Raw genomic sequence first — 15,886 nt, forward strand, 5'->3', positions numbered from 1 at the left:
CCCGACTTCCTTTGGAAATCATTTTATCATCACATAAAGATGCAGCCCTTGTTGGGTTTGTAAAAAATAACCTTTGTGTATACAGCAGATTTTGAACATGAAAGAATCACATAAATAAAATAATGTCAGTGTCTTTTTTTGTTGTTGTTGTTTTTTTTCCTATACTTGAGTTAGTTAATATTTCTAACTGGCCCCAACGCACTCTCCGATACGAGAGGGCGTCAATCCCTCGCGCTCTCCCTTCCATCTGGATGTGTGTTCCAGAAACTTCACGGGCACTGGGGCAAAAAAAAGGTGGTGGGGGGAGCCGGGATAAGATGGGAGGGACATAAGCTGCATTTCCCAGACCTTTCTTTCATTAATGAACCTTGGACAGAGAACCTCAACTTGCTGGTACAGCGTCTCAAGCCCCCAAATTACTTCAAGCACAGAAATCCGGTCTTCCTTCTACAGTTCACCGCACGCTGGAGTTCAGGCTGGGCCACCTGCCACCGGGGACGTGTTGGGGGAAGGGAGCCCCGCGCAGCTGGGGAGCTTTACCTGGCTGGGCGAATGGAACTTCCTCCACACCTCCACTAACATATGTGGTTAGGGGCTGAATCAGCTGCTGAGGCAAGGCTGGCAGGGAGCTGAAATCGTCCATGAGATACACCAGGCTCGGGTTAAAAGCGATCTGCTCAAGCTCTGCCTTATTCGCCTGGCTAGCTCCCACACAAAAGGTCAGGACGCCTGCGCGCGCTAGGGCGTTGGCAGCTTGCCCATAGGAGTCCTCGGACTGCCCGGCTGTGACCAGGAGCAAGAGCTGTGGCACGTGTTCGCGGATCCTGCTGCCGCCAGCTTCGGTGAAGTGGTTGGCATGGACATAGCTCAGGGCCGCGCCGGTGTTCAGGCCCGACCCCCCCTTGGGCTGCAGCTGCCTCAGATGAGCAAGCAAATCTGACTTTGTCTGGTATGTGTTTAGGGAGAACTCTGTTACTGGCGTGTCGCTGAATTGCACTAAACCGACACGGATATTGTCGCTGCCGACATCAAGGCTGTTAACTACGTTCATTACAAAGTCCCGCACATAAGGGAAATCGGTCTTGCCAACGTTGAACGATCCATCCAAAAGAAAGATGATATCCCTTTTGTTTATGTGAACTGCAGTGGAGCACAGAAAACAAAGTGAGACACAGACAACCGCGGAGGGCATGCCATGTGTGCCTACGACACGGGGCACACATGCCAACATTCAGAACACACAGACAGTCGGTGAGGCAAAGCACGTCCATCTCGTAAAATATGGCAGAGGGCTGCATATTTTCCACCGGTGGCGGCTGGTGTTTGTGAGGCATATCGATAGCCAAGTTGACGAAACCAAGTTGGCTCGCGGAAAGATACAGTGCCAAAGTTAGGACGTTTGCAACCAACAAAAATGATCAGAATCCTCCAAGTGGAACATTCCTTCCCTAGAAGCGAACGCTACCAGGGACCTGTGCCTTTCTGCCTCAGTCCTATCTATGACCACGGTCACGGTCAGGTTTACGTGTGTGAGATGGGGGTCCCCGGGATTCACCTCTACGTATTTGCAGGGAGATTTCCACTTACAGATAGATTACGAGTGTTAGCCCGAGTCTACCTGAGAACATGAGATCCTGAAGGTTTAAAAAAATAATAAAACTGGAACGTTCTCATCCTGAAGCATTCCTAGGACCAGCCCTTTGTCATTCTCTACTGGTACCCTTCTTCTGTGGGGAGTCACAGCATTGTCGGGCAATAAGCCAATGGAGAGCCCGTAGGAATTCCTCCAAGGTGAGATAATAGCATCGTGGAAACACATTAAAGTACAAAAAGACTAGCTGCCACGTCTGGCTGAGGTTATACACACGATGAATCACAAGTAGAGTGCTCAAATTAGAGGATACGTAGCAACACATTTAGTACAACATGCCTTTAGGAAAATGATCTCCCCTCTGTTCCCTGGTGTCTCACTAAAATTTAAACCTAACAACTAATTTCATCCTACGGTCTATCCATCAACTTTGGCCATGAAAGTGTGGACCGGAAGTGTGCAGGAGGTAAGGAGAAGAGAAGGAGGCTTTCGGAAGAGCAGAGAGCCTGGGGAGAAAGCATGCATCATGCAACGTGAGTCATGCATCCAACAGTCCTCGAGTGGTGCACTTGTGTGGCGGAAAAGCTGGTTGCCATGATATTCATCTTCATTAAGGACGGCAAATTGTACTCATCCACTTGTAAGCTCATAGACCGCTATCGTGTCTTTCAAAATAACTTTTCCCTGACAATCATCTTAAATGAAAGATTTTAGAAACCACTGGGCTTTTTGTCTCCATGCCCATTCACTGACTGAAGGAAAGGCCCTTAGAAAAAGGAGAGAGGGTTAATGTTCTGCACCGTTCGGGGCTGGGCCACTGAGAGGGGACTGTCAGCTCAGGAAAGCAAGAGCCAGGCCACATCTTGGTGGTGGCAGAAGGAGGCTGGACAGGAGTCACTGGGAGACACAGAGCCCTGGGATCTGACAAGAGGTGACAACTGAGAAGTGACCTCCTAGGCCAGAAGCAGTAAGGACGAGTGGTCCTGGTCCTATAGCTTCCGTCATAAGATTTCTACTTGATGATTTGGAAAGTTCATACAATTCTTATCATATGGCATTTTAAAACACACATCCGTATCATATGGCATTTAAGTCACACAATCCCCAACTAAAGGAAGCCCGAAATAAATTCTGTTTATCACTCTCATTTCCATCATTTAAGAGCCATCTCTCATCTAAGCTCAAAGGCTCTGCCTGGAGACCACCCTGCTGTGCGTCTGACTTGCTCCCCACCATACCTTCAGTGGTTCCGGTGAGGGTCCTGAGAGGCGCCAGTAAGCCGGGCAACACGCCTTGCAAAGGGGCGGCTCGGAACTCGGCGGGGATGAACACCAGGGAGGAATCGAAAGCAATCTCTTCCAGCTCAGCCTGGTCGGCAACCTTGTTCCCAATGGCAAAGGACATGATGCTGCTTCTCTTCAGCTCCTGGGCAGGCTGGCTGATTTCATCTAGGGACTTACCGCCTGTAACCAGCACCAGAAGCTTTGGGACCCCCTCGGCGGCCCGGTAGCCAGCCGAGCTAGTGAACAGGTTATTCCGAACAAAGTCCAGAGCAGAGCCCGTGTACAGGGCCGAGCCTTCCATGGGCTTCATTCTCCGCACGGCGGCAATGACTTCCCTTTTACTGGGGTAGCTATTGAAATAAAACTCTGGCCTCACAGTGTCTGCGTACTGAGCCACTGCCACTTGGATAAGATCCTGTCCGATTTCCAGCCTCTGGATGACTTTGGCAATGAAGTCTCGGATTGCATTGAAGTTGGCCAGTCCCAGTGCGGATGAGCCATCCACCAGGAAAACTATGTCTCTCTTGTTGACTTCAATGACTGTAGGTAGCAACGTTATAAGGTGAGTACAATGGCCTTACCTGTCACATTCAACTATGACCGTCTCTACAGCTAACGCTACTCAAGGGGCACTCCCATCTGCTCTGGCCAGTGTGAGGTCAGCGGGAGTCCCCGAAGAACCAGTCATAACACACATCAGTGACAGCTGCATCCTCCCTATGGGGTGGCAGGTAGGGTCCTGACCCACCCACCCCCACCCCCTTAGTACCTTTGACAAAATAGTTGCACAAAAACAAAATGAGCTTTAGCAACCACCTGTGCAGCATGTTCTCAGTAAAAAAGCCAGGAAGCCCTTTTCTGCCAAAAGTCTGTAGGTTAGATTTTAGGGTCCAGAATGAAGCTAGATCTTAAATACTTAAAGGAGCAATCAGTGTCTACACAGAGGGCACTTCATCTCACAACTACGACTTCATAAACACCCACTGCCAAGTACAAAAGTATAGAGCAGGCACACCCCCGTTGCCTTCCGTTCTCTTCTCCGTGCCTGGGTTTTTCAGGCAATGAGAAAAAAAAAAAACAATTCCTTGACATCGTAAAACTTATAAAAAGGAAATCGATGTCAAAACCAGCAAGAGACACAGAAGGATTTTCATTTAAGAGACCTGCACCATGAAGGTGCAACTTACGTATCAGGACTGCGATAAACTACAAAGCAAAGACAGCTGGGCAAGGTCACTAGCTTGTGACTCTAAGCTTGTGTCCACCTGCCGTATGCCCACCTGAGCTGTGGGCACAAAGCACCGTGTCAGGCATGACACCCAATCCAAAAACCTGCCAGGACTTCCAACACTCACAAGGATACAGAGGGAGGAGTGCTTACGGTTTATTAAGTATCTGGACGTGAGGAGGCCTCCAATACTCCACACTGTCGGATGGATTATATACCTTGACATTTGACTATACGGACATCACTAGTCCAAACTCTCCTCTTTAAGAGAAAACACGTAGGGGCGCCTCAGTGGCTCAGTTGGTTCAGCATCCAACTTCAGCTCAGGTCATGATCTCAAAGCTCATGAGTTCAAGCCCCGCGTCGGGCTCTGTGCTGACAGTTCAGAGGCTGGAGCCTGCTTCAGATTCTGTGTCTCCTTCTCTCTCTGCCCCTCCCCCACTCGTGCTCAGTCTCTCTCTCTCTCTCTCTCTCTCCTCTCTCTCTCAAAAATAAATAAAACATCAAAAGAATTTTTACGAAAAGAGAAAACACGTAAATGCACACATAGATGCAAAGCACACAAGGACAGGCACATGGAGACCACTGCTTTGACATCAGCTTGTGGTACAAAGAATGAATTCCAAGTCCTTAAGCTCTCCGTAGAGACGTGCATACACGCGGGATTCTCCCTCTATGTACGTGCGAAAGACACGGAATGCCACACGGCCCTGCCCTCTCCTTCCCTCAACATGTACGTAAAAGACATACATATATGCACACATATGCGTGTATGCACGGTTAACCACATGTGTGGCATTTCATGCACACATGGATAGTGAACCTGCCTGGAGGCACACACACACACACACACACACACACACACAGCCCTCCTACACCATTGATGTAGAAGTGCTACTGAGATTCCGGCATCCCATGCCTGTATAGACATATATGTATGCAATATACATGGGAGATGAATAAAAAGACAGGTCAGCTGTCACCCCGGCCAGCAGGCTGACTCACTCAGCTGTTGAGTGGCAGCCCCCCCCCCCGCCACCTCCAGTAAGCGACATCCCCCTTCCTGGCATGTGATGCCAACCCAAACAGAGCTGTCTTCTGCTCGGATTGGGTTTGAAACACCCTTGTTGGGAGGTGAAACTGAAGGTCCTGCCAGTCAGTGGGCTGCTGGCCTCACCTGCACCACTACCCCCTGCAGGGTGCGTCCTCTGCCCTCACCCGCTTCTCCCGCCCCTCCTCTCCATGCGCCCCCGGCACTGCAGTGACACTGATCTGCCAGGGCCACAGTGACCTGCACGTGTGGACACACGCAGTGGGGCTCTTGGTCTCATTCTCCTCAGCTTCTTAGCAGCTCGGGGCCCTGGCAACCTCTCCAGCCCTTGAGACACGCCGTCGGCACTAGGCTTCACGCTCACCCCCTAAACTGGTTGCTTCTCCAGCCTCCATGTATCAAACGAGCTCCAGCCCCACGGCCTGCTGAAAGTTCTGGAAAGCAGCCAGGCTCCTCGGTGCCCCAGAGCCATGGCACCTGGAACACCGTCCCTTTGTTCTTCACCTGCTGCCCCCTTTCTATCTTGCAGCTTCTCCAACTGGCCTTCCCCGGCCACCCTGTCCAAAGCTCTCTCCCCCTGTTCTTCTGTGTACAGCCCACACAACTTCTGACCCTCGGAATATTTGCGTCTGGACACTGGCCCCCATTTCCACCACCTCCCCATTATCCCGCAACAGGCCGGCGGCCTCGTCTCTCTCGTCCACCAGCAAGCACTGTGTATCCAGCTCAGACCAGATCGCCAGGAACATTTGTTAACTATTACAAATCGGTCACAAGGATTAAAGATGCTGTCTGCACGTGAGGAGGTAATATTCGAGTTAGCTAGGGAAAACTGAAATGGGAGCAACGTGTTGCCACAAATAAAAAGGAGAAAGAATTTGCAACTTCTCCTGGAACAGAAATCTCTTCATCCAGGGGAACTCCTCTCTCATACATTCAAGAAATCAGAGCCCAGGGTGGTTGCGTAGCCTGCCCAGGATCGCACAGCTGGTTAACGTAAGAGCGGGGACCGAAGGCCAGGTCTCCCGGCTACAGCCCTGTTGCTCCCTCATCGTTTACAAAAGCTATGGAAACCATCCGTGTGTGTCCACACGCACATGAGCCTGGAGCAACCTTGGTAAGTTGTAGTCCGATGAGAGGGAGGTCTAGAAATATCAAGCGAATTTTCAGGATGTAATTCTGCATCAATTCTGATTTTCCCTACCCGGTGATAATGCAGAAGGCCATTGGTAACCTCTGGCAGACAGGGGAGATCACCAACTAATGTAAGTTGGCACAACCGGATCTGCCTTGAGGCTCAGCTGCCTCAGCGCCAGGCAAAACCGTATTCTTATTTCCATTTTGAAAAACACATTCTCCTCCCACACTTGTTAAATGCGTATTCGTTACGTGATGCGATTCGTTTGATGTTTATAAACGAGTCCCGTTGGGCTCTTTTGCCAAAGGCCCTCAGTTTGAATGGATGTACGTCATGACCTCGCGACTCAACGCAACTACTCCGAAACCTGAGAAGCACAGGAAAACGGTTTCTCGTAAATATCCCACCAAGTGAGCGTCGTGTGGTTTCTTACCTTCAGAAGCGCAGCTCTCAATACCCGGCACAGAAAGGGCCCCACGGGGCAGCCCTCACCTACCTGCAAGGGCGCTTGTAACACGCGGGCTTAGAGGCCGTGCCATCGTCCTGGACTAATTTTCTCAGAATTGTAATGAGCCCCTGAGATCCATTTTTCAGATGACTGGATCGCAAGTGAATAATACAACGATGTTGAATAGTCTCCAAGTACCGGCTTTCTTGAATTCACCTCAAAAGCACACTTCCTCGACAACGCACGTGGTAACGAGAGCTTTCCACTCACTCATGGATCTTTTGTTTTGCACCCCCGAGAGCTAGCCTATCTCAGAAGGACCCCGCCGTGGGTACTTACAGGTTCTCCTGAGGCGAAGCGTTCTGGAGGTGCCTGCCTTGCTTCTACAAAAACCAACACACAAAACACCCCACTCCCACACAGATGGCGAGGAGAGCATACGTACCTTCTGTGACAATGGTTGGCGGTTGTAAGACAATGCGCCTTTGGGCCACGCCAACAATGTACAGCAGTAATTGCTCCTGGAGGTCCCCAAAGCTACGGAATTCCGGGACAGTAAACACCAAGTTGTCACTGGTAGCTATGTGCTGAAGCTCTGCCCTGGAGGCGGCCTGGGTTCCGAGGCCAAACGAGAACACGCTAGCCTGTTTCAGTGCTATGACCCCGTCGCGGATCTCGTCACTAGAAGGCCCGGCGCTTATGAGGACCAGCACCTGGGGAACCCCTTCCTCCACTCGGCTGCCCCCTGCCCGGGTGAAGTGGTTCTCCACCACGAAATCCAGGGCCAGGCCGATATTGGCCAGCTCCCCACCAGTGAACGCAAGGGCTTTCACTGCATCCAGAACCTGCACCTTGGTGGAGTAGGTGTCCAAGGAGAACATGGTTCTGGGCTCATCGCTATACTGGACCACCCCCACTCGGATCTGCTGAGTTCCAACCGCGAGTCTCTCAAGGAGATTTACAAGGAAGTCGCGAATGACTGCAAAATGGACACTTCCGGTGTTGTTTGATCCATCAATAAGGAAAATAATGTCAGCAGAGTCTTGTGCTTTAAAAGAAAGAAATGCAAAAAATGTGAAAGCGTTAGAACAAGTGACCACATGCATTGTTCAGTGTTCTGACATGTTTCTTTGGAAACCAATAAGAAACACGAAATACAGACAAACAAAACACATGTTGATTAAGGAATGTGAAATTCTCTTTTAGTTCTGCATTCTGAATGGATAAGAGGCAACTCCTCAGGAACAGTGGCGTAAAATAGGAACATTTATATCAAATGTTCATTTGTACCATCTTTGTAGTTACAATTCAAAACATCATATTCACTTTTCCGGGGGAAGAATCATGAGTACGTGTTCTAGAAATTTCTCCTAAATTTGGAGGGAAATGTTGTTACGTGGAATCGTGCGTTACCATACCTACAGGAGGTCCAAACATGATTTCTAATTTTTGGATGTTTCTCTCATAATCCTCAAGTGCTTATAGGAATTTTCTTTGCCCAAATCCACAGCTACGAAACAGAAGCTCAGAGTCAGGGTTTGGTGACTTATCATCCCAGCGTGTTGAGCACCTGATTCCTGGAATGACTACTGTTTCTTCTCTTTAAAAACCAAGATGGCGGCCTGCATGCAACTTTGTGAATTTGAAAGGAAGAACTCGAGCTATGCTTCAAGTTTTAATCTTAAAAATATCTGATAAATGTTTGGTTTGATCTTCTCTTCTCATAGGATATTGAGTTGCGTGGAACTCACATGCAGGTCTAGGATTAGGCTAGATGTTTTGTTCACGTACTTTTCTTATTGCCTCTGTATTCAATCACATAATGCAGAACAATGTTAAGCAGAGTGATATGAAACCAGTCATGACATAATTATCCAACCTTATTTTTATGACGTCCTAAACTGACTGCCTAGCGAGACCATGAGCCTCTAATAAACCCTGGATCAGAATTAGTTCTGGGGTTATACAGATGGACAAAAAAACGGGGACCTTGGCCTCTTTCCTCCTTACGATGGCAAACTAGAAACTTCCATTCCACTATGGAAAATGGGGACTTCACAGAAGCATTGGGTAAGGAGTAGCAATTAATAATCTATAAGCCTGAGTGAAATATTTCAAAGGCTCCTCTAGAAAATTTAAATTTGACTGATTTAAAACTAGAGGAAAAGAAAAATTATTCTGGTGAATGTTTTTTAATAACTTAAGTGTGTGTTAGGAACAGGAAAAGACTGTATGTGAGCATATGTGATATTTATATTCTGAGATTTTAGGAAGCTATATTTGGGATATAATCACAACATTGTATGTAAGACCATGAGTTCTGATCTTTCTCGTGACAGTGAACATTTTATGTTTAAAATTAATTTTTCCTTGTGCCAAAAAAAGTTGCTCCCATTTTCACTGTGGAAACAGGATACAAATCTTATCTCATAAAATTAAAGAATTCTGCTACAGTGAAACTATGTTCTTACTCAAGTTCCCTCATATGAAAGCTGAGCCAGAGGTTGCCTGAATCAGAAGAACTCTTCCTCCCCTCACACACAATCCCTGACAACGTTCTTGCAGGTGAATCCCTTGCACAGGGAAAGATAATAACTTGGAAATATGAGGGTTAATGATAAGGACAATTTTTTGCTACGGTAATTAAGATCTTGTGTTTTTAATAAGTGTCACACAAAAGTATGAAATAAGAGTGGGCCTTTGCTAAGAATCCCAACGCATCTGCTTTTTCTTTAGCCAAAACATAAGATTCCTGAAGGATCTTTGGGAGGGTGCAGTGCCATAGAAATGGCCCGCATCATCATATGAGCCGTAGGCTCTGTCCATCACACCACTGTATCCCTCAACCTCTCCCAGGCGTGAACCAATGACCCTGAGAGATCAGAAAAGATGTGCATACCAATAAACGAAGGATTAGCTAGGAGCCTAGGGTCCTCGGGAAGAGAGAAACGATAACCTAATACATAGGATGACACATTCCTTATTCGTTTATTAATTTTTAATTAATTTATTACATTATCTTTCTTGGTCGCAATTTATAATAGTGTACAAATTAAGAGAAACCCTGTGGGAAAACCCTTGACCCTTTCTCCTCCTAAAGGCTGAACTGCAGCAGGTCATAGAAAAATGTTGGATAATTTGTCATCACTGAAAAAACAACATTGTCCTCTTACGCACACAATGATGGGACACACATTGGCATGCTGTGTTATCCAGGTGAGCTGAAGCCTCAAACAGACACAAGAGCTGTGGGTTCTTGTGTACAGCAAGGCGTACCGATGACCAGTTTTAAGTCTAAGGATAATCAGCTCTAACTAAAATTTACAACGTGAAGTTGCCTGGTTTTCCGCTTTCATGGCTAACGTATCACACACACCCTTCTGTGGCATTTTCCATAGAAAACTTTCACCGTGTCCATGGAAAAGTCAGGCTCCTTCAACACTGTTGGAAACATTCTTTTCTGGAGCATACTGATGTGGGCACAATGCCTTCCTCAGCTCGTGGGATGCTTCCTTTTTTTTTTTTTTTTTAAGAAAAATTAAAGAGATCATATGTGTGTTTCCTCTGCAAACACAAAACTGTAGATTGATTTCATGAGTGCTTTAAATGTTCATCTTTTGCAAAGAAGAGAAGGCTCACACTGAAATCCTCACCGAATACAGACCACTTTGGGCTTTCACTTCAGAGCACATTTTAGTGATATGCATTTTAGTGATATGCATTTATAAAAGGATGACAAAGAGATTTTTAAAGAACACCACCTTCAGAGACTGATTATGTGAGTAGAGTTCATTTAGAACAGGGGGGACCATTAACGTTTTATACACACCATAGATTTCGGTCAAGAACACTCTATGGGGAAGAGTTACCCGGCGGACAGGTAATGGGAAGAAATGGCCCTAACTCACTAGCAATCTCTAGAATGCCCTCTGGAAGCAGAGGATTATTATTATTTTACATTTATGCTGTGGAACATGCAATGGTACGTGATACCGGAGGAATTGCAGAGTGAAGTTAATCAGAAAAGACAACATAAACGGATTAATTTTCCACCGCGGAGCTGCTAGTGGCTTGGACACTAGAAGACAGAGATGCTTTCTTGGCATAAAAACAAAGGTTTTTTTTCATCTGTGTGGAAACGTACCATCTTGAAAGGCTCAGTTAGCATTCATGTAAGAATACGATTGTTCATTTAAACGTAAAAGCAAACTCGTCCGCTCTTTTCCCTCACTTGGCCAAAACAGCAATAAAGAAAAGATGTCCTATGTCTCCACTGACCCCTTCACCCTTCTGACATGGATCACTTATCATCCCTATATTCAGAAATGTGATGATCGGTGAAAAGTCAGTATAGGCAGCCTCACAGCATCCCCTTGTTTCCCGGAGATTTTGGTTTGGGATGCTCTGGGGGTGGGGGGGGGGGTCCCACCTTCTTCTCCTATAATCTGGCAGGATCAACACACGTATCATGAAACACGGGTGAGGCATGTCACTTGTAGCAGAGAACACTTTTTGGGGTTAAACGGGCAGAATCCAGACTGTCACCCGCTCCTCTGTCAGAAGCAGAGCCGCTGGCAGGACATTAGCATTCCCACCGCTGTCAGAGTTGAAATCATGGGCAACCACTGGGCGGACCATTTTATGAACAGCCTCCTGACACGCCTTGTGGGTGGTTAGTTCTGAAACCCTTCTCCCATCCAAGCTCTGCCTGCCCAGGACGACTGGTTCCTTCTCCTGACCTCTAGTCATATTGTTCCCTAACCCCTGCTTTCTGAATCTGTTACAAAAACCTGACGTCCATACCGCTTACCTACAATTCCCCCGTTATCCTGATTGCAGTCCAGAAAGCCCTCCCTTTCTCCAGACTCCACGTGCCCCTTCTGTCTTTCCACAAGCCCCTCCTGTGTGGCCCTTTAGATTGACCGATTTAGGGGCGCCTGGGGGTCTCAGTCGGTTAAGCGTCCCACTTCGGCACAGGTCATGATCGCGTGGTCCATGGGTTCAAACCCCACGTCGGGCTCTGTGCTGACAGCTCGGAGCCTGGAGCCCACTTCGGGTTCCGTGTCTCCCTCTCTCTCCGCCCCTCCCCAGCTCATGCTCTCTGTCTCTCAAAAATAAATAGACATTAAAAAGTTAGATTGGCCAATTTATGTCTCAAAATCCCCAGTCTTGCTTCTCCCTGCCCCATCCAACATGTCACCCTGCCTCCCGCCTCCTGTTTTTGAGCCCTCTGGGGGCAACCACTTTTGAAAGCGTAGGAGAAAAGCGGGCTGTGAATCCCGCTCCTGTGATCACCTCCTGGGGCCGGTGCGGAGGCTGCCTGTCCCCTCCACCCCCTTGCATTCAGACAATCACCCGCCTCCCCAGCTAAGCGCGCTGAAGGGACCTCCAGCCTTCCTTGGGTTTCCCTTATATCCCACTCAGCCTGCGACCACACGGCACACCTGTGCTCCTCTCCAGAGACTTTAACGTCTATGTGGCTAACCTTCCTGAGCACCGGCCTCCCAGGGCCCCAGCGGCCCCCTGTCCACCGTGCCCTACACACGTGAGGGCCACCCCGTGAGCATCTCGCAAAACTACTGCACCCCCATGATGTGCCCTTGGTCTCCCTCCATACGCCGTGGTGGCAGCGTCCCCCAGGTCCCATGACCAGCGGTCTCTAGGACTCCTCCCCCTCCCAGCTCCCGTGGGCTCGTCCCCCTCCTCCCCACTGGGCAGGACCCCCTCGTGGGCTGCTGCAGGAACTCACTTGCCACCATTCTGGATTTCCTTCCCAAGAAGGTCCTCCTGCCCCTCCATCACTCTCTCTTTGCAAGCCCTGCCGTGCGTTCACAACACGGTGCTCTCTCTCCAGGACACGGGTTCTCTGTCCCAATAACAGATGGGAGGGATCTTTGTGAGCTGCCCGCCTGGCCACGCTGAGGCTTCCTTGGCTAAGGATCATAGAAGTCCCTCCCGTGGGGTCATAATATGAGAATGGGGTTTTTTAGAGTTAAAATCTGTTTCTGGGTGCCTGGGTGGCTCAGTCAATTAAGCGTCCGACTCTTGGTTTCGACTCAGGTCATGATCTCACAGTCGTGAGTTCAAGCCCCACATCGGACTCTGTGCGGACGGTGCAGAGCCTGCTTGGGATTCTCTCTCTCCTTCTCTCTCTCTCTCTCTCTACCCGTCCCCTGCTCGATTTGTCTCTTTCTCTCTCTCTCTCTCTCTCTCTCTCTCTCTCAAAACAAGTCAACTTAAAAAAAAAAACCTTTTTTAAATAAAATAAAATTTAATTGTTTCAGAAAACACCTTCCTGGATGCAGGTGAAAACGCTACCTTAGAAGGAGGCGACACAGCGTGGTCAAACCTTTGTTTTTACACCTGTGAACAGCCATCTCTTCCCGGTCCCGCCCCCCCCACCCCCCCGTCTTTTAGCCACAGTGTTGCTCTAATGCCAGCAGTTGCCAAGCTTATCTCCAAAGAACAGCGAGGCAGGCAGCAGCTTGGCAATGGTGCCATTACCTGTGATGTCTTTAAGGGTCTCTGTGCCTCCAGCCCCTTCTGGAGCCACGGATGACTGCACACAGGACACTAAGCTTCCTACTATGTCGTGAAGTGAGGTAAAATTCTCTAGGTTGAACACATGCATATTGAGCGGTTCGCTCGCTATTTCTCTTAACGCTCCTTCATCTGAATCCTCAACTCCAATTGCAAACACGTTAACATCAGCAGACTTAAGTTCCGCTGAAGGCAGAGCAAGGCCGTCGTCCGAGTGTCCACCGGTCAACACTACAATAACCTGAGGGACTCCGTCACTGGCCCGGCTTCCAGCAGCCTCAGTGAGGTGATTCTGCATTACGTATTCTAATCCTTTTCCAGTCTGATTGCTTCCCCCAATGTAAGACATGTTGGAAATGTGGGAGAGGACTTCTTGATTAGTACGGTATGTATTTAACAGGAACTCGGTATGTGGGTTGCCGTTGAACTGGACCAGAGCAAAATGGAAATCATTTTCTCCCACAGCTAAAGATTTTATAACATCATATAGAAACTCTCGAACAAGTTGGAAATGTTCCTTTCCAATGCTCCAAGAGGAATCCACTAGAAATATTATATCGGCAGCGGCACCATTTTTGACATCTTTAAAAAAAGACATTGGTTTAGATTTTTCTCCTGTTCAGCAATTACTTCCTATCGGCGCAAAGCCTTCCTAACCTAACTCGGCTCACGCTGTGCTGTTAACTGAGCAGCCCGCACCTCGCTTGCACTACGGGCAGGCGGGAGGACTTTACCTGAGGGGCAGGGACCTGGGCACAGGGACAGCTGTTGGTCAGCAACCCTTGGCCCAACTTCCATATGCAATGAACCCCATCCATGAACCAGTAGCAGGCTCCAGAATGGGGGAGAAAACATTCCCTGGCGTGTCTCTTAACTCAAGCGTGATTCTCTGTGACAGTTTGAGCCCCGACACCCACCTGATGAGACCAGACTACTCCATCAGAGATAACCAACCGCCATTTTAAAAATTCCTTCTTCACTTTTGGCTCTGAAACGGGGCCTCGAGAAGAAGGAACAGTGAAAATGACCGCTTTACATTAACTAGCGTCCGATGCTTGGCGTACTTTGCCAGAAAAATACACATGGCAAGTATGTCTTCCTTACGTGAAGACTTCAATAACTGGAGAGAAAGGAAAGGTCTCATTGTTCCCAGACTTTTTGGCATGAAGAAAGGCACCCTAACTAGTCACTATATATGTTTCAGGGCCAGAAGGGTCTTTGCAGATGTGGGATATCATTTATCTTTCTCAAAGACAGTGGGAGCAGGAAGCTCAGGGCGCCAGGCTGGGGGTGCCCGAGGAGGGCCCTTCTGCAGCTGTGGGCCAGGCTGGCTGTACGCAGCCAGCTCCCAGACTCTACTTACCTGAGGCTTCCCTGATGCCCCAAGCAATGCTCCCCTTTCCTTGAGGTGGCATTCGCCTCCCACCATCTAAGGACCACCGCGTCCAGTGGGAGAATCCCTGCCCAAGACCCAACTCTCCAGGCAAAGGAGAGAGAGACTCAAGGCCATCCCTCCAAACTCATAGTGCGTGAAGCATTTCTAAGTTTTCTAAAACTCTGCAAGCAAATTCTTAAGAGGGTTCATTTGGATCTTTTTTTTTTTTTTTTTCATCATTTGGGGAAATGTTTTTTTTCCAGACTTGATTCCAGATGAAAAATGTCTTTTTGTATCCAGAATTACACAAAGAGGGTGATCTGGGTGTTTTGTTTTCAAGGAAAATAATGCTTACTCTCAATAATTGTCTCATCCTGGCTTTAGGTGCCGTGAGATCAAACCAGGGCCAGGAGTGCGGAAAAGCCCTTCATTTTGGTGAAATGTTTGTGACACAAACGTTCTGCTCATACCCAGTGTGAAAACAAACCACTTGCGAACCAACTCCAAGATATCAACCCAAGGGTTAGTAAAAGTAGGCCATCTCTCACTGGATACAGAGCATCTGGAGAAGTCTGTGCATTGAACGAACATCCTGAGACAAAGGGCTCCACCATCCCCTACGTCACATCTAAGTTCTGGCTCAAACTCACGAGGTCTAAGATCAAAACATCAGAGAGCACCTTCCTCTGAGTAAAAGTAAGAAGTGTTTCTGGATCTTACCTGCTTGCTGCTGTTGGGCACGGGTAAGAGAAAAGCCTGAGAGAAAGAGGCAAAAGGTGGCCACCAAGGGCAAATGTCGATGTTTCCTCATTTTGAACGTGTCTAAGCACCAAGTGGGAACCTAAACAAGAAAAGAGGGTGGAGGCAAAACGATCAGTTCTGGTGCTCAGATTACAAACCACTGCACCAAGGATTTAGCCCTTCTACGAAAAGGAGCGCTGACTACACAGTCAGTGAAAATCTTTGAATCCCGTGATGGTACTCCTTTGGTCGTACCTAAAACAAAACCAAACAAAATGGGTAATTAAACCTTCGTTCCTCTCAGACTGAGGCAGGCCCCAACAGCATGTCACCCAGAAAATGGCGGAGAAAGAGAGAGGGAGAGAGAGAGAGTCAAGGGTAAAGGTATTTGTGGCCGCAGAAAGTGGTGGGCCTGCGACACCCAGCTTAACTGTAGCTCGTGTCTGAAAGAATCCCCCAGGAAATCTTCAGTTCACAGAGAGAATGGGCTT

The 15,886-nt window shown here is 48.3% G+C and overlaps 1 protein-coding gene across 8 annotated transcripts in view; it reads right to left on the reverse strand.

The window, feature by feature from the left end:
- COL6A3 (collagen type VI alpha 3 chain) overlaps positions 1 to 15,886 on the reverse strand; it is an 81,227-nt gene that overhangs the window by 51,408 nt on the left and 13,933 nt on the right. Inside the window, exons 2-6 of one of the 8 annotated variants that reach the window (XM_045481845.1) lie at positions 15,375 to 15,495; positions 13,244 to 13,861; positions 7,185 to 7,787; positions 2,830 to 3,414; positions 541 to 1,140 (exon numbers count right to left, since the gene is read on the reverse strand). In XM_045481845.1, the coding sequence (XP_045337801.1) occupies positions 541 to 1,140; positions 2,830 to 3,414; positions 7,185 to 7,787; positions 13,244 to 13,861; positions 15,375 to 15,465 (2,497 nt within the window). In that variant the 5' untranslated portion in view covers positions 15,466 to 15,495. The remainder of the gene's footprint in view (positions 1 to 540; positions 1,141 to 2,829; positions 3,415 to 7,184; positions 7,788 to 13,243; positions 13,862 to 15,374; positions 15,496 to 15,886) is intronic. The other 7 variants (XM_045481848.1, XM_045481846.1, XM_045481850.1 and 4 more) reach the window with 7 other exon arrangements.

The sequence above is a fragment of the Leopardus geoffroyi genome, chromosome C1 (assembly GCF_018350155.1).
Source record: "Leopardus geoffroyi isolate Oge1 chromosome C1, O.geoffroyi_Oge1_pat1.0, whole genome shotgun sequence".
Taxonomy (NCBI): domain Eukaryota; kingdom Metazoa; phylum Chordata; class Mammalia; order Carnivora; family Felidae; genus Leopardus; species Leopardus geoffroyi.